Here is a 20,624-nt window from a genome sequence, read left to right on the forward strand (position 1 = left end):
TGGTAAGCCAAATGATCAATGTTCATTAATATTGCTGGCTGATAGTAAACTAACTGAATTTAACCAGAGCAGAACCCATTCTTGCCATCACACAGATGCGATGGCAACCAAAACCATTGAATAACCCTTTCTGATGTAATTTCCTACTCAGGTGCTGAACTTTGCATACAAATGTTGAGGAAGTGAAAATGCTGGTATGAGAGTGTTTAATTAATTGACAAGCTTGACTTTATCCCACGCATTCACATACACTGCCTTTTCTTTCAGTGTATTTACCAATTCATGTTTTGATTGCTTTATTCAAAAAAAAGCAAATGGAAGCATTGAGACATTTAATTTATAATAAAACCTGGAAGAACTACAGATGCTATAAATCAGAAACAAAAACGGAAGTCGTTGAAAAAGCTCAGCAGGTCTGGCAGCATCTGTAGAGAAGAACAAAAGTCAACGTTTTGGGCCTACTCGCCCTTCCTCAGAACTCCAGTTAATGATAAGCACTCATATTTAATGCTTTTAATTTGGTAAAATATTTCCAAGGTTCTGCTTTGATGTATTACAATGCAACATTTATCTTATAAATATTAAGGAGATGATCAAAATCATGGTATGGAGTATATTGAAGGAGGCATAAAAGTTTAGTGGGAATCCTAAAGCTTATGTTCTTAGCAGCTAAAGTCACAGCTGCAATAAGGTGAGTGGTTAAATTTGGGATGCATAAGAGGTTAAAATTGAATGAGTGCGGATATCTTGTCACGTATTGAAATGATGTATATCCAGTTTGTGTGATGAAAGTGACATTAAGCTGAAAATTTCTCAAATAATACCACCATCATTTTTGTTAGTATTAATGTTGAGAATGCTTTCAGTGCTGCTTTAATTAATATTCTGGCAGTCTGAGATAAATTAATGGATTTGTCTGAAAGCAGTGCCCTACTGAGAACCTACTGTGAAATGAACAGAAATGATGAGATAACAAGGTGTCGTGCTGAATGAACACAGCAGGCCAAGCAGTGTCAGAGGAGCAGGAAAGCTGTCACTTCAGGTCTGGACCCGTCTTCCAAAATAGCCTTCCTGCTCCTCTGCTGCTTGGTCTGCTGTGTTCATTCAGCTCTACAGCTTGTTATCTCAGATTCTCCAGCATCGGCAGTTCCCACTATCTTAGAAATGTTGAGTATTGGTTTGGATCTTGCTTGCACTTTAATCATTGATGTAGAGCCCAGCAGAGAGAAGTGGTCCGCCGAAAGTATAAGCAGTTTTATTGGGTATTCATGATTTCTAATTATAGTCATTCTAAAATGAATAGAATTTGTGGAGAATTTTTGATTAGATAGTGCCTTAGAGTTAGGTTTTATATAAATTAGATAGATTAACATGAAACATGGAAAACGAAATTTTCTTGAGTACAAGAGCAATTTTGGGAATACATTTAAAATCTTCAGTAATGGAAAACATATATAAAGTATCAAATAACCTTGGAATAAGAGTTAATCAAGAATGTGAACAACCAAATGAGACGTCATTGGCATACAGTTTAAGACACTGCTGAATAGATAGGAAATTGACAGTGTATAGAAGCATTAGCACACACCCGAGCAGGCCAGTACTCCTATTTGCTACAGCCAGCATGGATATGACAAAATCTCACTTGCTAAACATCCTTGGCTTTTTTTTTAGGTAGAAATCAACATTCCTTATAATGTATTTTAAACTTTTTGAAAAGCTTTGTGAAGTTCTCTCTGATTTCTAAATGTAGGTCGGCACAACATCGTGGGCCGAAAGGTGTACTGTGCTGTACTAATCTATGTTCTATAAATTCCAAACTATAGGAATCAAACATGCATCGAATGGAAAGGAATTTTAGGTTTTTTTTAAAAATGAGAAAGTTTATGAAAGTATAATGTTTGAGCAGTTTCAAAGTAATTCTATGGAGGCTATTACCAGGGATCTCAATTTCCTAATAGTTTTAAATGACACCTTGGCTCATTGAAAGCACGCTTGACATTAGAAGATTGTGAGGTCAAACCCGAATGCAGAAGCACGTATTCTAGGCAGATACTTTAAGTTAATTTATACCAGTGATTTTGGCCAAGTGATGATGTTGGCTATTATGCACACACAAACCTCTGCTATTCTTGGAACAAGTCAAAGACTTTCTTATATTTTGAGCAAAATAAGATTTGGAGCATCTGTTGAAATGTGCAGTTTTTTTAAAAAAAGTATATCTTTTTAAATCATTCTCCTCAGTACTAAATAGTCGGTAATAACAAGCATGACTGTTAAGGTTAAATTTGAGAACTTTGTATACAGTATTGCTTTACTGTATGCGTGATTTGGAAAATTAAGCAGATGAATTTTTGGTGATAATATTGCCATTGTGATCTAAAAGATAAATTAACATGTCTTGACCATCATCCAAACATTTCAGAATTTTGCTGCTTTAATTCTGATAATATAGTTGAAGGTGAGTAAATTATAGTGATAGCAAGAGTTGTAACTTGGCATTTTAGTTTAAAGCTCAGTTGAATGGATAAGCAGTGGTAGAAAGACGAATAATGTGAACATATTAACCTGTTTATGGAATATGCTTCTCACAATTCATTATCATTCATAATCATTCTTAAATTGCCTTTAATTGTATTTAATGCAATATTTTGGATTGGAATTAACTATTTTGTGAATTTAAATATTGTATAAATTTCAGAAATGGACAGGAAGTTCTAGAGGTTTCCTTTGAAGGGTACTGTCTAAAATATCTAGGCTTCTTGTAGCCAATACGTGTACATTAGATGTCTCCCCTTTCATCTGCAGGTACAGTGAGATTTCCAGAGGCAGTGAAAAGACCACTGAATATAAAAGTTCCTTTGAGGAAGCCTCTAACAAGTATTATCAAATATCTTGGTGAGTGCAGAAGTTTTAGTGGTTCCTGCTTATTTTGATTTCTGATTTAGAAATTCAAACAGAAATATCGCCAAGTCTTATCTAATTCGAATGATAATGCAAATACTATTAAAGAAACTAAAGACTATTTAAATTAAAACCTGATGGATTGTTCTCAGGTATGTAATTATGAAAATAATTTAGCATGCAAGACCATTTTGGATTTTAGAAGATATTTTTCAAGCGTATTTTCATTTTCACAAGTTTTGGCATTCCACTGCTATGGATTGGGATAGTCTTGCACTTTTGTTGAAAGGCCATTAACTACTGCCCTCCCCTGAACCCCTTTCCCCACCAACAGGCAAAGCAACCATTTAGAACAACTTAATATATTGGTATAATTGATAAATTAGTGAAACAGTTATTACCACTCCATTAGTAGACAGGATATTTCTACAATCTATTGTAAATGAATGGATAAATAGACATGTTTAGATTAGATTAGATTCCCTACAGTGTAGAAACAGGCCTTTCGGCCCAACAAGTCCACACCACCCCTTGAAGCATCCCACCCAGAACCATCCCTCCTATAACCCACACACCCCTGAACACTATGGTCAATTTAGCATGGCCAATCCACCTAACCTGCACATCTTCGGACTATGGGAGGAAACCGGAGCACCCGGAGGAAGCCCACGCAGACACGGGGAGAATGTGCAAACTCCACACAGACAGTTGCCCGAGGCAGGAATTGAACCCAGGTCCCTGGCGCTGTGAGGCTGCGGTGCTATCCACGAGGCACCGTGCTGCCCCAATGTGTTTGATAATGCTTTGCATGGGCACATCAGCATGGATTTCTGAACAGGAAATAGTGTTTGATGAATGTGTTAGAATTTCTTGAAGATATTACCAATGAAATTGATAAAGGAGAGCCAATGGATATGGTATATTCAGATTTACAGACGGATTTTGATAAAGCCTTACACAGGAAGCTGGTTAGAAAATCCATTCGCTTGAACTGAAGACATAATGTACTGATATGGATGAATGATGGGTTAAAAGACAGAAAATTGTTTTATTTTCACATTGGCAGGCTGTGACTAGTAGGGTGCTGCAAGGATGAGAGCTTGAGCCCAGGCGTTCACTATCAATGAATTGGAGGTGTGAACCAAATGTAATTTTTCCAAAATTGCAGATGATATAAGTGGATGGGCTAGAGCATGTCAGATGGTGTGTAATGTGGAAAAAAATGTGAAGTCATCCTCTTTGGCAGGAGAAACAGTTACACAGAGTATTTCTTACTTGGCAAGAGGTGGAAAGTGCAGATTTACAAAGGGACCCAGATGCCCTTTTTCATAAGTCACTGAAGGCTGACATGCAGGTCCTGCAACCTATCAGGAAGGTGAACAAAACTTGGCCTTTAATGCAAGAGGACTTGAGTACAGGAATAGTGAAGTCTTGCTTCATTTGTATAACAGCTTGTTTAGATTGCATCTGGTGTACTGTGTCCAGTTTTGGTTTCCTTATTTAAGAAAATATTCACTAGACTGATCACTTGGTTGGGGAGACTACCCTACAAAAGTAAGCTTAGGCAAACTGAGTGTGTATTTCCAGAGTTTTGAAGAATAAGAGGTGATCTCACTGAAAACTACAAAATAACTTAAAGGGACAGACAGATTTGATGCAGGTTAATGTCTTATTCCTCGTTGGTGCATCTAATTCCGGGGAGCTTAATTTAGAAATTATTTTACTGGAAGTTTGTGAACCTTTGGCATTTTCTACCATAGAGGACTGTGGAGGCTCAGTCTTTGACATTAAATTAGAGATTGATAGGTGAATTGATAGACCCAGTATGTACAAAATTATGGGGATGGGTGAGAAAACCCATGATTGTATAGAGTGGTAGGGCAGGCTATATGGCCGACTCCTGTGATACAACATCATAATTTGCAGGAAATTGACCTCAGGATAAATTCTAATAAAACATGACAAGAACTCAAACAGTTAAAAATAACAGGACCAGCTATCCTGGATTATATTCTGGAATGTTATTGATATATTGATTATTGAAGTATTCTTTTTCAAATCAAGGCTACTTATGTATTATCTGATCTCCATTTGTCAGAGATTTCTTTAGGTACTGTAAGTAAGTTCAAAATGTATTCCCTTGAGAAGGTACAAAAACTTAAAATATGTTTTTAACCAACATACATTTGAGAGGCTGTGAAGAAAAGTATCTGTATTTCTTAGAATTAGAGATGACAAGTGGTTAAATTGAAGCTTTCAAGTTAAAGAAGAAATTCGGAGAGCAACCTAACTGCCAGCAGTGACCTTAAGTTTATGGAGACAGATTGAGAGGTGCTGGCCAGGAATGTGATGGAATTGGCCTATAGAGAAAACAATGGCATGGATCAAAGCTTTGGCAGCACATGAATTGAGACAGGGGCCAAAATAATGCTGTCTTTTTGGTTGCACAGATATGTATGTGCTTAGCAGTTTGCTGTGGGTGACATGCCACTAAGGTTGCAAACAATCTGATTCAGCCTCAGATGATTCCAAGGAGAGTGTTGATGTTGGTTGCTTAGGTTTGTAGTGGGGACTGAAAAGATGGTTCTGTTCTGAGCAGCATTTAACTGAATTCTGCTCAGCCAGTACTGGATGTAGTTCTGAGTCAATGGTGGAGTTGAGAGAGGCAGTAGTGAGGTAGACCTTTGTTTCAACATACCTGTGAAAACATACTGTGGTCCTGATTTGAGATAATGGGAACTGCAGATGCTGGAGAATCCGAGATAACAAAGTGTGGAGCTGGATGAACACAGCAGGCCAAGAAGCATCTTAGGAGCACAAAAGCTGATGTTTCGGGAAGGGCCTAGGCCTGAAATATCACCTTTGTGCTCCTAAGATGCTGCTTGGTCTGCTGTGTTCATCCAGCTCCACACTTTGTTATCTGTGGTCCAGATTTGTATGGCCTCCTGCTTTCATATTTGAGGGCTGGGGGAATAGGGTCCACAAAATAAAACAATGGTCTTTCCTTTGACTTCCCACTCTTGGGAATTATGGTAGTTGGTGATGGTGTCAGGCAGACTGCCCACTTTGAGGCCATTAATAACTATCTAAAGATCTTATTCTATCTCTGTCCTTCTGTGTGGTATGGAAAACTGAAGGCCAGACGGACAGCCTGGCAGTGTGCAGCTGGCAGTGGAGTTAACCCTTGCACCCCCTGCCTTGCAAAATTCTTGCCCACCCCTTCACCAACCAACAACCACAAATTCACTGGTATCTGCCAGTCAAGCCTGCTCAAAATCCTAGACATACTGTTAAATCTGGTCTTCATCAGTTTTCTTCTTTGTGTTTTCTTCTTTGCTCTATCCTGGCACTGTTAGGATTACAGGTTTGCTGGGTAAAACATTCCCCTCCCAGATGTGGCAGATATTTCATCATGAAACATTGAAGGCTGCTCTCTACGTTATATAGCTCATATAGCTGTGGAGAAACCCACAAACATTAGGTTGAGGGGTGGTGGGCAGTACAACACCTGTAATTCCAGCTGTAGGTTTTCACAGTATGTCACCAAAGTGCGGGGTATAGATAAGTGGTGGACGTGAGAACGGGATGGATTGATTATTTTTGGACACTGGTGTCAGTCGTGTGGCTGCAGGAAAGGCAACCATTGCAGATGATCTTTTAATGACTACCAGATAGATAAGAATATAACTAAATCAAATGTTGAGTAGTGAAAGTTGAGTATTCTAACTTGCACAGTAGTGCTACCAACTGAGCCAAGTTAATCCTTAAGTGGATGTTGGAACAAAAAAAGGAGTTTTGTTCCGTTAGCGAGATTGTAGAAAGGTTGTAGGTGTTAAGAGAAAGAATGAAATGATCATAAATTGCTTTGCCCTGTGTCAGTACTTTAGAATTGGAAAGGTTGTTGGTTGATCTGTGATGTGGCTGAGAGAGTTCATGTGAAAGCTGATATTAAGTAAGATTAGATTTACAAAAATATCAGTGGAATTGGGATATATACACCCCGTAACTCTTGATAGATGAGAGAACATGACCTAATACAACTTGCATGCTATTAATTTTTGATCCTTTTGTTTAAACATTGAAAATACTCTTGTTTAGTGATGACTGTTACAAAGAAGAGTTTACTCTGACCTAATGAGATATGAATTTAGATTAGATAAATTCTTCTAAATTTATGTCTTGAAGCATTGTGACTATAAAAAATAAATAAATGGATTTTTTTTCTGTGGACTACCGTGTAATAGAGAATAAGCCACATCACCTTAGAACGCAATGATATTATGTAATGAAAACCAATTTTGTTGTGAGCAATTTGTGCTGTAAGCCAGCATTGTGTGAAATTGTGATATCTAAAGTTTTGTTGCATTTGATTATCTAAAATATTAGTTACATTTGAGTTTGCCTAACAATAGGAATGGGACCAATACAAGGGTTTCAAAGGTAGACACATAGGAGGCTGGAATAACACAGCAAGCCAGGCAGCATCTGAAGGAAAGGAGGAGGCAGTGTTTTGGGTGTTATACTTCAGAACTAGTTGTGGTGGTAGGGGGAGCTGTAGATAAAGGAGTGGGGGACAAGCGGGGTAGTGGAATGGTGCTGATAGGTGGACATCAGTAGTAGGTAACACCTGGTAGGTTGATGGGAGGATGAATTCAGTTGGCAGCTGGAAGGGAGGGTTAGTAGGAAGAATGAAGGAGGGGGAAGCCGGGCTGGAGAGAGAGCGAGGGGATGGACGGGAAAGTTATTTGAAATGAGAGAACTCAATGTTGAATCCTCCAGGCTGTAGGGTACCCAGGCGGAAGATAAGGTATTGTTACTCAAGTTTGCGTTCAGATTGCGACACTGGAGGAGGCTGAGGATGGACGTGTCGGAAGGGGAGTTGGGGGGGTGGGGTGGGAGTGAGTTGAAATGGGAGGTTAGGCTGGCCATTACAAGCCAGGCGGAGATGCTTGGCCAAACAGTCATCTAGTCTACATTTGGTCTCACTGTAGGGAAGATCACATCAAGACCACTAGATGCAGTGGAACAGGTTGGAGGAGTTGCAGGTGAAGCACTGTCTCAACTGGAAGGACTGTTTAGGGCCCTGAATGGAGGTGAGTGAGGTGGTGTACAGGCAGGTGTTTCATCTTTTACGGTTGGGGGGAAGGTAACGTGGGGGTTGGAGTGGTTGGTGGGGAGTGTGGCACTAAGGGGTGGCAAAGGGAATGGTTCTTGCAGAAGACAGAGGAGTGGGGAGTGGAAGATGTTCTGGGTGGTGGGGTCTGTTTGGCGTTGGCACAAGTGTTTGAGGGTGAAATGTTGGATGCAGAGGCCAGTGGGGTGGAAAGTGAGGACAAGGGGGACCCTATCTTTAATAAAAGTTTGTCGGGGATGGTGCTGGGGTTTAGAGCTGTGGAGAGGGGTGTGGAGGGCTGTCTGGATGACAGAAGAGGTTGAAAAGAACATTGTTTGAAAAAGGAGGACATCTGAGATGCTTGGGAGTAGAATGTCTCCTTGTAAGAGCAGATGTGACTGAGATGGAGGAATTGGGAAAACGGGATAGAGTTTTTGCAGGATGCAAGGTGGGAGGAAGTGCAGTCTAGGTAGCTATGGGAGTCTGTGGATTTACAGTAAATGTCAGTCTGTAAACTGTCGCCAGAAATGGAAACAGAGAGGCCATAAAGAGGAATGAGGTGAATGAGATAGACCAAGTGAATTTGAGGACGGGGTGGAAGTTGTTGGCAAAGTCACTGAACTGCTCCTGTTCAGTCTGGGTGCAGGATGAGCACCAATGCAGTCACTGATGTAATGGTGGAATACTTGGAGAACAGTACTGGTGTACGTACTGAAGAGGAACTATTCAACATTACTGACAAAAAGACAGGCGTAGCTGGGGCCGATGTGAATGTGCTGGCAACTCCCTGGATTTGGAGATAGTGGGAAGAATTGAAGGAAAAGTTATCATGGGTGATGACTAGTTTGGCAAGGCAGAGGAGAGTATTGGTGGGGAGGTCGGGATGGAATGGAGAGGATAAAAGCTGAGGGCATATAGGCCATCCTTATGTGGTATGGATGTGTATAGGCATTGAACATCCATTGTAAAGATGAAGTGCCGGTGACCAGAGAATTGGAAGTTTCTGAAGAGATGGAGAACGTGGTTTGTGTCCCAGATGTAGGTGGGGAATGCCTGGACCAAGGGGAAGAGAATAGAGTTGAAAATTAGTTTAAGAGTCACTGAAAAGGAGTTCACAAAGGTGATAAGCATTGTAACTCAAAGATAGTATGTGAGAGAGCAGCGATTGTGTTGGGTAGGGCTGGTGTTAGCTGTGCTACGAAAGGCAAATGCACTGCATATGTTCTGTGCAGTTGAGGTTCATGGAAGTCATAGAGCAGTTGAATAGCTTTGCATAGTGGGGTGCTCAGCAAAGTCCGAGGGGCTGTGAGAGGCTTAGATAAAGCCAGTGCACATTAAGCAGTTCCGTGCAGCAGATTGTCTTGGATGAAAGCTGATGAACAGTATTTGCTTGGTATAACTGTGCCAGTTTAGAACTCGGATAACAAAACCCAGACTCTGTTGGCTTGATGAAGCTCACTATATGCACTGTGTACAGTTTTGAAGAATACAGGGAAGTATCATCCCAGGAATGGAGCTTGAAAGTTAGCAGTTATTGAGGCAGTCCATGATTGTGCATGATTTTTTATTTCTCGCGTTCTTATGGAAACCACGTAGGACACTTCTTTTGTAGCATTAAAACCTTGCAGCGGTAACCAAGTAACCAATTAATTAATGAATAACGTCAACATTTTTTCTTACTTGTCTGCTCTTTCTTCCACTTGTCTTGATTATCTAATTGCCTGTTAACCTTTTGTCAACATGCAGAAGTGCATCCTGCTGTAAAGCCAGAGGTATTCAGACGAGTGTCAAGCCTCACTTCAGGGAACTTCAATCAATCATCAAAGCGACTATTTGCAATTCAAAACCGTGGCTCTCCAACAATTCCAGGAAACCAAAGTTACAGCTTACACAACGGTGTGGATGGTTAGTTTAACAGTCAAGTTTAAGTGTGTAATAATTGCTAGTATTGTGTTCAGTGCCTTACTTATTTAATTTCTATAGAGCCCCATTGTCACAATTTTTGTGTTTTTTAGTTGGGAGGATGTGATGTTTTATGTTATGCAGTTTTACGTTGCATAGACCTGTGTCAGGAGTTGTAATAGGGTTAACTCAGAAGACTGGTAATTTGACTGTCAGTCAAACCTAAGGTTTGTACTTGCCATTGTGATTTCAGTGATTTATTTATTGTGCATCATTTTTTCTGTAGTTTAGAATAATCGAAAATATTTTCTTGCTATGGTTCAAGAGTTACATGTAATATTGCAATTATGGAAATTAGTCTGCTGGATTACTTTTAAGTCTCAGTCTTTAGCAAATAAATTCAGGTATTGGCCTTTTATATTATACTTTTCATGAAAATTTAATTGAGTATTGTGCTGAATAGTAGAAGATCTTCCCATTAAAGCATACAGAGTAATTTGAATGCTCTGAAAGTCACCTTGTACAAACTGGTTTTATACAAAAATTAAGGTTGACTGCTTTGATAAGTTAGATAATACAAATTGCTCATTTTTCAGGCACTTGGGGTAGATTGTATCAACCCAACAGCGAGACAGTTAACTTAAGCTTTCCTTGGAAGTCTACTCAGCTGCACACTTTACAAAATAAGGGCCTCACATTTAAGTGGAGATGTGGAGGAATTTCTTCTTTTAAACATCTTTGGAATCTTCCAAAGTGGAGACCAGATCATTGAATATATTCAAAGCCAAATTGGATTGATTTTATGAACTACAAAGGAGTTGAAGATTTTCCTTTGGAGGGGAGGTGGTAGGGTTCCAAGCAGGAAAGTGGAGTCGAGCTACAGTCGGCTGGAGCAGGCTCAATTGGCCAGTTGTCCTACTACTTGCTCCTATTTGTTATGATTTTATACAGACCAATGTGGAGTAACATTGCAATCCTTCAAACAAAGTGTATTGCAGTTAATAGAACCCATTAAAGGAAGCTGGCTGATTGGATGTAAAATAATAGGTCAGCTGAAAAATTAATGACAGAAGCAGATAGATTAGAAAAAGATGACTTGGTGACATCTGTATTGGTTAGGTGTAAATAGACGATAATGACAAGATTGACTGACAGTGCAGTAAAGGCCAGATATTAGCAAATTTAAGGGTACAAGCGTCTTTAAAAGATGCACTTCTAGACTTGTTAGAATCCCTACAGTGTGGAAATAGGCCCTTCAGCCCAACAAATCCACACCAACACTCAGCACATCCCACCCAGACCCATCCCCCTAATCTACACATCCCTGAACACTACGGGCAATTTAGCATGGCCAGTCCACCTAACCTGCACGTTTTTGGATTGTGGGAGGAAACCGGAGCCCCCGGAGGAAATACTCGCAAACACAGGAAGAATGTGCAAACTCCACACAGACAGTCACCTGAGGGTAGAATTGAATCCAGGTCCCTAGCGCTGTGAGGCAGCAGTGCTAACCACTGGGCCACAGTGCTACACCAAACTACTGTAATGCTGTTAAACTACTGTAGTTTACATGGGAAATGATGGGTATATCTGGCTAATTGGTTCTAACAGACTCCTAAGTATATTTGTTCAAGTCCATCCAAGGTTTCCATAAAGTATGTTCTGAAGTTGGAGAAAAGGATAGCATCAGATTTTTCATAAGTTCATACAGCACAGATGCAGGTCCATTGATCTACTCTGTATGCTAACCAACAAATACCAAACTATACTGTTCCCATTTACCTGCTCTGGGTCCATAGCCATCTATGCCCTGACATTTTAAGTATTTCTTAAATGTTGCAAGAAAACCTGCCTCCACCACCCTGTCAAACAGCAAGTTCCATACTTCTGCCACCCTCTGAGTGAAAATGTTTTTCTTCAGATCACCTCATGATCTACCTTTAATATGCCTTGTGTAATTTTGTATACCTCTATTTTAACCCTTCAGCTTGCTTCTGCTCCAGCATGTCCAGTCTGTCCCCATAACAAAACTTTCCATCCCTGGCAACATCCTGGTAAATCTGATATAACAAGGTGTAGAACTGGATGAACACAGCAGGCCAAGCGGCATCAGAGGAGCAGGAAAGCTGACGTTTCAGGTTTAGACTCTTCCAAATCTGAGGGCATTGGTTTAAAGTGAGAGGGGGGAGATTTAAAATGGATCTGAGGGGTAACCTTTTCACACAGAGGGTGGTGCATGTATGGAGTGAGCTGCCGGACAAAGTGGTGGAGGTGACTACAATTACAACATTGAAAAGGATCTGGATGGGTAGGTGAATAGGAAGGGTTTGAGGGATATGGGCCAAATACTGGCAAATGGGACTAGATCAGTTTAGGATATCTGATCGGCACGGGCATGTTGGACCGAAGGATTAATTTCAGTGCTGTATAACTCAATGACTCTATACTGTTAAAGTATATAACAAATAGCATTGATCCCTGTGGTACATCGCTTGTCATAGGCTTCCAATCACAGAAACAACCCTGCACCATCACCGTTTGCCTCCTGCTTGCAAACCAGTTTTGGATCCAGTTTGCCAACTTGCCTTGTATCCCACAGACTCTTATCTTCTGGACCATGTGGTATCTTGTCAAAGATGTGACTGAAATCCATATAAAGCACATCAGCTACACTACCCTCATCAGTATATTTAGTCACCTTGCCAAAACAAAACAATTAAATTAGTCAGACAGGATCTCCCTCCAATCAATCTATGCTGGCTATCCCTAAACAACCCCTGCCTTTCCAAGTGTTGATCATCTTGTCACTCAGAATTTTTTTCAATAATCTCCCTACCACTGGCATCAGGATAACTGGCTTGTGGTTATTTGGCCTATCCCTGCTGCCCTTCTTGAACAAAGGGACCACATTAGCAATCCTCCAGTCATCCAGCACTTTACCTGTGGCCAGCCAAATATGGAATGTTCTGTCAGGGCCCCAGAAATCTCCGCCCTTGCCTCCCATAGCAGTCTGAAATACATCTTATTAGGCCCTGGAGATTTATACAACTTTATGCCCATCAAAGCATCCAATACTTCTTCCTTATTAATCTTTAGCTGCTTTAGAACCTTGCCATCCCAACCAAAATCTCCAACTACATTTAATATGCTTCATTGCTTTTCTTTATCAATCTCTCAATATTCCTTGATATCCAAAGTTCCCTGAACTAGCTGGCATTCCCTTCACTCTTAGAGGAACATGCTGCCTGTGAACTCTCACTAAACTACTTATGCCAACTTTCTGAATGTAAACTTATCTGCAAGTAGCTGTTCTCTGTCTGTGCTTGCCAGATTCTGTCTAATGAGATTGAAGTTGGCCTTCCCCCAGTTTAGACACGTAACACCTGCACTATCCTTATCCCTTTGTATGATGACTTTGAAACTGTTCGAAACAACTGCGCCTGATGAAGGAGCAATGCTCCAAAAGTTTATGATTTCAAATAAACCTGTTGGACTGTAACCTGGTGCGATGTGACTCCTGAGCCTGTCCACCCCACTCAACACTGGCACCTCCAATCATGACTTTGAAACAGAGTTATTGTCACTACAGGTATTGCTGCGAGAACACTTGTTAATGCAAATTGGGTGTAACACGTTTGATGAATAGTGGATGCTGTTTGGATAATGTAAACTTTCTACTGTACAGGTATAGCAATTTTTCTATCGCAATTTCCCTATAAAACAATTTTCTATAGCATGAGGTCACACAAGAATGCAACTATCACGGTATTGGAGAAATACATCTTCCCCAAAATAATTGCCGACTGACACTTCAACCACTTGACTGGCTTCGTTCCACAGTGTTAGGTACTGGTACAAAAATCTTTCCTGGATGCACTTTAAAAATTCCACTCCATCTAAACTTTTCAAACTAAAGTGAGCCCTTAAGTTAACTTTACCAAAGTTGAAATCTCCAACTATAACCTGTTTCTCTCACGCCTTACTGTGATTTACCTACATATCTACCCCTCTATTTCTAACTGACTATTAGGAAGCCAGTAGTATAATTCCAGCAAAGTGATTGCCCCGTTATTTTTGTTTCTAAGCTCTACCCGGATGGCCTCATTTGAAATCCTTCTAATACATCCTCCCACGTTACTGCAGTGATTGTCTCCATTACCAATGATAAAATGTTCCCACCTCTCTCTCTTCTCTCCCCATCACGTCTGAAACCTCAATGTACTGGAATGTTGAGCTGCTAGTCGCACCCTTCATTCAGTCAGAGCTGTGATTGCATCAGTACCATCTTCCCATGTGCTGATCAGTGCACCAAGTTCATCTGCCTTACCATTCAAGCCCATTGCATTAAAGTAGATACATTTGAGCTTTCTGGACCTTCCACGTGCCCATGTCTTCTCTGCCTGCTGGACTTTCTTTGTATTCTATCTACATCTGACTGAACCTTGCCTCCAACATTTATTCCTTGGCCATCCCCTTGCCAAATTAGTTTAAAACCTCCCTAACAGCACATGTAATTACTTTTAAAAAGTTTGTTTGTAATTTCAAGGTCAGAGTATCGCATGCTGGGAAGTCCTGGTGAAGTGCCTAAGTGTACGTCACTTCCGTCATAGAATTGATCGCTATCTGTTTTCAGCAGATGTAGAAGCCTCTCTCCTCATACAAGGATCCCATAGTCCAACCCTTTTTTTTGTCAATGAGTGTGCTTAGGGTGGTTGGGGGCCCAATCCCCACCAAGACCTCTGGAAACTGGAGTGAGAGACTAGATCTTGGCTGAACTTACACAAGACTGGGCTGAGATTTGCAGCACCACTGTTTTATAAACTCTTTACTAGATCTGTGTTGTAGCTATGTTCTGCTGAAAACTGCAAAGTGCACACGTGGCTACAGATTGCTTGAAAAATATATGTAATCAGATAATTGATTTTATTCATAGTTTTTTCTAAGGTTGCAGGTTCAATTCTTGGCCTGTGCTAATCTAATCAACCTCAGCTAGAACATCAGGGGCCACTAGAATTTATTCTAGTTTGTGGCAAATCAAAATTGGGAACTTGATTAGAAGACTTTAGAGTAGCTGTGTATTGAAGCAAGTCCATGATTGCAAATTAATTTTATATATACATTACATAAGTGCAATGAGCAGCTTCTATTTTAGAAATAATCTTGCTGGGAGTAAAGACTTATGATTATTCGGAGTTTGAATTGTTATATAAAATGAGCAGCTTTGTGATGAAGTGTGTATGCTGCAACTAACACTAAAAACCTTCCATAACTTCATTTCCATTTAGGAAATATGAAGCAACGACGTTTGATGTCTTATAGGGGTAAGATGTAATAATATATACTTGAGGCCAGTGTTAATATTGTACAGATGCAAAATTGTTTTCAAAAGGGGAAAATGCCATTTTAGATACACTTAATTTGCCTTTTTAAGAAATGTTACCGTTTCACCTATTTAGTGTTGCATATCTCATTCTGTAGGTGGTACATGGGTCATTGATGAAGTGGCTTAGACTAGCCTCCTTTTATAACATGGATATTCTTAACATCCAGACCCTTTGCTATATTGTCTTTTCAAATTTAAAGCAGTATTCTTAAATGTGTTGCAAAGAGAGAATATTGAATGCAAAATAAAATACATAGATGTGAGAAATAGATTTTGTCTCAATTTCAAGCTTTAAACTTTGTAAAATTTGAGAATTGAAGGTGTAGCTATTCCTGTAACCTACTTAACATTTAGCCGTTTACTAACTATTGAGTTTGCATCCAACATTATGCAATTGTGCTTCATATTTAAAATTTCACCTTTTCAAGAGAAATTGGTTTTGGCATTGCAAAATGTTGCTCATATAACTAGTTGTATGACTAAGGTTATCAATGAATATAGTTCCAATAAATAAATTTTAAGGAATCATCTACAAAAATGTTAATCACAAACCTATACATCTCATAATAACAATTCTTCCCTGTTTTTGTGCTGAGTACCTCACGTAAATGTTGTGTCAGTTAAGTGTTGAGGATGAAGGATATCTTTATAATTCACTTCGTGCTATGTTGCTCATGAGTTGTGTTAGTCCTTTGGCATAAAGTAGAGCATAATCTATATCAGTATCATTACGTTGCCTGTAGGAAGAGCCCTTAATCAGTAGGGGAACCAAACTGGAATCAATACTTTGACCAAATTAAAGTTGGAAATGTAGGGCTACAGACAGGTAACTAAATTCCTGATCCAAAATTAATACCATCAAAACAAACCCCAAGACTTGCATTTCTGTATTGCATTATCATGATGTTTTATTTTAGAACTTGCTGTTGATGTGACACAATGCTAAACTGATCTCATTCAGTTTGGTGGAAATTAAAGTTAGCCTCTGTGTCTCTGATTTTAGAACAAAAACAGAACATGCTGTAAGCTCAGCAGGGCTGGCAGCACCTGTGAAGATAAAAAGATTAGAGTTAATATTTAGGGTCCAGTGACCCTTCCACAGAATGGTCGCTGATTTTGGGATAGGGAGAAATCACCAGGGCTTGTCATCTCTGACCTATCCTGATATTTTGTATTTGTTAAGTAAAGGCAGTATGTAGCTCTGCTCTGATACCCCAGTAGAGTCACAGAGGTATATAGCAAAGAAACGGACCCTTCAGCTCGACTCATCCATACCGACCAGGTTTCCCAAACCGAACTTGTCCCATTTGCCTCCATTTGAAGTTTCCTCTAAACATTCGAGGTTTGATAGTGGGCGCTGTGAAGGACTGGGCAGGGGAGAGGGGGGGGTTGCGATAACAGCCTTGGTGAGTTTTTTGCTAAAAGTGCTTGCAAAAGTGGTGGAGTTGCTATTAATTCAAATTAACCAAAATGCTTTGATTTTAGTAATAGCTGGCCCATTGTATCCCATTCATTTAATAAGCATTATGTCATCATTAGTACTTTAGTTGCAATCAAGCATTGATAATCTCCATTATACTTTGTGTTACAGTTCAGTATGGCAGTTACTGCTTTTTTTTAAAGAAATGATCAAACACTGAGCCAAAAATCCAACTGTTAGATGATAATATTAATTAGGAATAAATATGATGCACTGATTTTGAAGCTGTGTTCTTATTTCAATTCACTGGGAAGTTTATTAATCATTAAAGTTTCACCCATGTAGTCTCAGTTATCGTCAGAATTCCTTTGTGAAATCATTGCCGTCCATTCAGTTCAAACTTCTTCTATTTTGTATTCATCGGTAATTGGGTATTGCACTTTGGTTTGAAAATAGTGTTGATTAGGTTCTAAAATAATCTAAAATTAATCCCACTGCTTGGAATTAATCAACCTAAATGTAGATTCAGTCCAGCAGTTCAAGATTTATTTTGTTCGAATTTTGGTAACATTAGAATTAAGAGGATTTAAATCCTGTAGTTGGTACATACTTTAATTAATTACTTGTGCTCACAAATGGGTCTGGGCTTCATTTTGTTTTGTAGATAATGGTAGCGGTTCACGGTTGATCAAAAGAAAATGACTTATGTGTGTTTATTCCTATTTCTATCTTGTACATGTTTATGCAAAAAAATTAGAGGATGTTGATTTCTTTTAAAATTAAGTTGAAAGTAATACTTCAATATTTAATCATCTGTACCTTTTAAATCTGTTACTTTTCTTTGTGGTATACCAGAGTCAATCAGCATTTCACTTTTCATTTACTTTTGGTTTTACAGATTTGTAATTGTTTAATTAACCTTGAACAGATTTTTGCTTTAATTATAATATAGCCAATCTCATATGAATGACAGACTACAGAGTATTATCAAGTGATGTGACTAAAACTTCCTTTAACCTGCTAATCAAATTTTTCAGATGTTACAAGTCATGCAGAAGGAATGGTAAGTGAATTTTGTTGGATATTTATCACAAACTGTATAAGTCCCTGGTTATTCTGATTTATTTAATTTTGTTCAACACATTGAAAATGTTAAGTTTATACAATAAGCAACCAGGGCAGTTCTTGACCGACACCTTTAGCTGAGAAGCATCTGATGAATTGTGGGATAATCACCTTTCCAGTGGTATCCTACTATGTTTCTTTGATTTGGGGCACATATCAAATCCCAGTATTGCTTCTGGTGTTTGCCCAGTCATTAGTAGATTAAGTTTATCTAATTTTAAGCTGCATATCTAGCATGGCCATCTCATATTTTGAAAATGTTGAATGCCAAGATATTGGTTGAAAAGTTATCAGTTAAATATCTAATTAAGTAAATGAACAAATCAGAAACAATAAGATGCAGTGCATTAGTAACAACAGGAATGAACAAGTATCAGAAAGCTACCAAATCAGTAACTGCTGAGCTTGCCCGTGCTGCCCAAATCCAGATAACCAGGCAGGGAAGGTCAGGTGGAGCCTTGTATATAAAGACTTAGAAACATTTATTTGCAACGGCACACATCATAAATATCACCCCAAAACCCAACATCCATGGTTTCTGTCTGCTCTGATATGTAGAAGCACAAGTGAATCTCAAGTTATTACCCACAAACTGAATGTAATTAAATTGTCAATCAATATACGTTTAACATCTACAAGTATCTGTCAAGTCATTCAAATGTTATGCATTTGTTTGATGCATGATCCTGACAATTTCAGGTCTAAAAATAGCATTTCAAACATAGATGATTAAGAAAAACATTGAATAAAATTTATAGTTCTACAGTTACTGGTAAAATACTATAAATTCACTAAGTCCAAGTATGATGATCAGTTTCTGAATACCCCTGTGGCTCCTGTGTCCATCCCTCTTTGTCTCTTTGGATATTTTCTGATTTTTCAGTTGCTTTTGCTTTTCCTCCATGTCATCATTTTCAAGCTTGAATGGGAAGACCAGCAGTATGCCACATTTAAGAATTGTGATTAAGAACCCTTGGAGAACAGTTTTTGCCTCCCACAAAGTCTGTCTTCCAAATTACTTGTCAGCCAAACCACATCTAAAGTCTCCAAAGATATTGGCCAAACCACCCCACGTGGCCTAGTGGGACTGATGAAGATTTTACTTTATTTGCTTGAGAATTCCTTTGATATGGCCACTAAACACTCCTCCCACGTGTTTCTACTATGAACAAAAACAAAGTTGCTGGAAAAGCTCAGCAGGTCTGGCAGTATCTGTGAAGAAAAAGAGAGTTAACGTTTCGGGTCCGGTGATCCTTCCTCAGAACGGAAGGGTCACTGGACCCGAAACGTTATCTCTGTTTTTCCCTTTGCCGATGTTAGAAGACCTGCTGAGCTTTTCCAGCAACTTTGTTGCTCTCTGATGAAGGGTCTCGGCCTGAAACGTCAGCTTTTGTGCTCCTGAGATGCTGCTGGGCCTGCTGTGTTCATCCAGCCTCACATTTTATTATCTTGGATTCTCCAGCATCTGCAGTTCCCATTATCACTTTGTTTTTGGTCCTGATTTGCAGCATCTGCAGTTTTTTTTTTGTTTCTACTGTGATATGCTGGATGAAGACAGGAAGTTATGTTTGAGGCACATAAAGGGCTGTAGTTTGAGGAAGGGTCACTGATTCAGAAACAGGACTCTATTAATAAATAAGTGCAAAAGATGACCATTGAGCGAGCCTGACAAATGCATCAACCAATTTGACAGGGCTTACCGTCTGTTACATATCCAGCACATTACGTTGCGCTCATGATTTGGACTTCTTAGGTCCATTCTGGATCCCATAAATTTGGAAGATGTATCACCATTCCTATCATAAAATATTTTTAATGTAACTATGGAGTAATCTTAGATGGATGAAGTCCTTTCAAGCTCCACATTAATAGGCATGCAAAAGTAAATATATTAGAGCTTGCTTTGTTCTTTAAGTTTCAAAAGATATTAAAAGAAAATGTAAAACTTACATTTCTCCAATTGATTATCTCAAGAAAATGTGAACCACAGGATTTTTTTTCAACCTCCTTAGATTTTGTATCTCTTTTAACACACAGCTATATCTTATTCCAATTAAAATTTAGATAAACAGTCAACCAGAAGCAATAAGGAGCAATTTTATTACTTAAATCTTGAGGAAAATAACAAAGATGCAAGATCAAACACACAAGCATGGATACAAAGTTTAAGAACGCGTTGTGTCCAATACAAAAAAAAATATGATGTTTAAAGTCTTCACTGTGTTCTTGTATTTGATTTTAACTTGAGACCCAGGGTTGGTTCCTAGATGTGTGACCGTCTTGGGTATTGTAAATATCTTCTGAGTTCTCTATTTGAATTAAAGTGATTAATAAGGTGGTTAGTAAGGCAAATGGGATGCTCGCCTTTATTAGCTGAAGTATAGACTTTAAGTGCAGGGAGGATGTGCTGGAACTGTATTAAATGTTGGTTAGGCCACAGCTAGTGCATTGTGTGCAGTTCTGGAAACCACATTATAGGAGAAATGCAATTGCACAGGATAGGGTGCAGCGGAGGTTTACCAGGACGTTGCTTGGGCTGAATTGCTGTATTAAAAAGAGAGATTGGATAGAAAGCATCCTTGCAGCAGATGATTCTGAGTGGGGATTTAATTGAGAAATATAAAATTATGAGGGGCATAGAAATTATAGATAGGAAGGAACGTTTTTCCTTGGGGTAAATGAGGGATTAATGATTAGGGGGCATTGATTTAAGGTATGGGGCAGGAGGTTAGGAGAGTGTGTGAGGAATTTTTATTTTTGACCTAGAGTGTGTTGGA

General features: G+C 39.1%; 1 protein-coding gene across 7 annotated transcripts in view; it reads left to right on the forward strand.

The window, feature by feature from the left end:
* Nucleotides 1–20,624, forward strand: part of mta3 (metastasis associated 1 family, member 3) — a 236,151-nt gene that overhangs the window by 183,086 nt on the left and 32,441 nt on the right. For 4 of the 7 annotated variants that reach the window (XM_048535934.2, XM_048535930.2, XM_048535931.2 and 1 more), the window contains exons 15-19: nucleotides 2,809–2,898; nucleotides 7,896–7,997; nucleotides 9,764–9,922; nucleotides 15,205–15,240; nucleotides 17,760–17,785. In XM_048535934.2, the coding sequence (XP_048391891.1) occupies nucleotides 2,809–2,898; nucleotides 7,896–7,997; nucleotides 9,764–9,922; nucleotides 15,205–15,240; nucleotides 17,760–17,785 (413 nt within the window). Of the gene's footprint in view, nucleotides 1–2,808; nucleotides 2,899–7,895; nucleotides 7,998–9,763; nucleotides 9,923–15,204; nucleotides 15,241–17,674; nucleotides 17,704–17,759; nucleotides 17,786–20,624 lie in introns of those variants that run through there. The other 3 variants (XM_048535935.2, XM_048535932.2, XM_048535936.2) reach the window with 3 other exon arrangements.

Source organism: Stegostoma tigrinum, chromosome 9 (genome assembly GCF_030684315.1).
Source record: "Stegostoma tigrinum isolate sSteTig4 chromosome 9, sSteTig4.hap1, whole genome shotgun sequence".
Taxonomy (NCBI): Eukaryota; Metazoa; Chordata; class Chondrichthyes; order Orectolobiformes; family Stegostomatidae; genus Stegostoma; species Stegostoma tigrinum.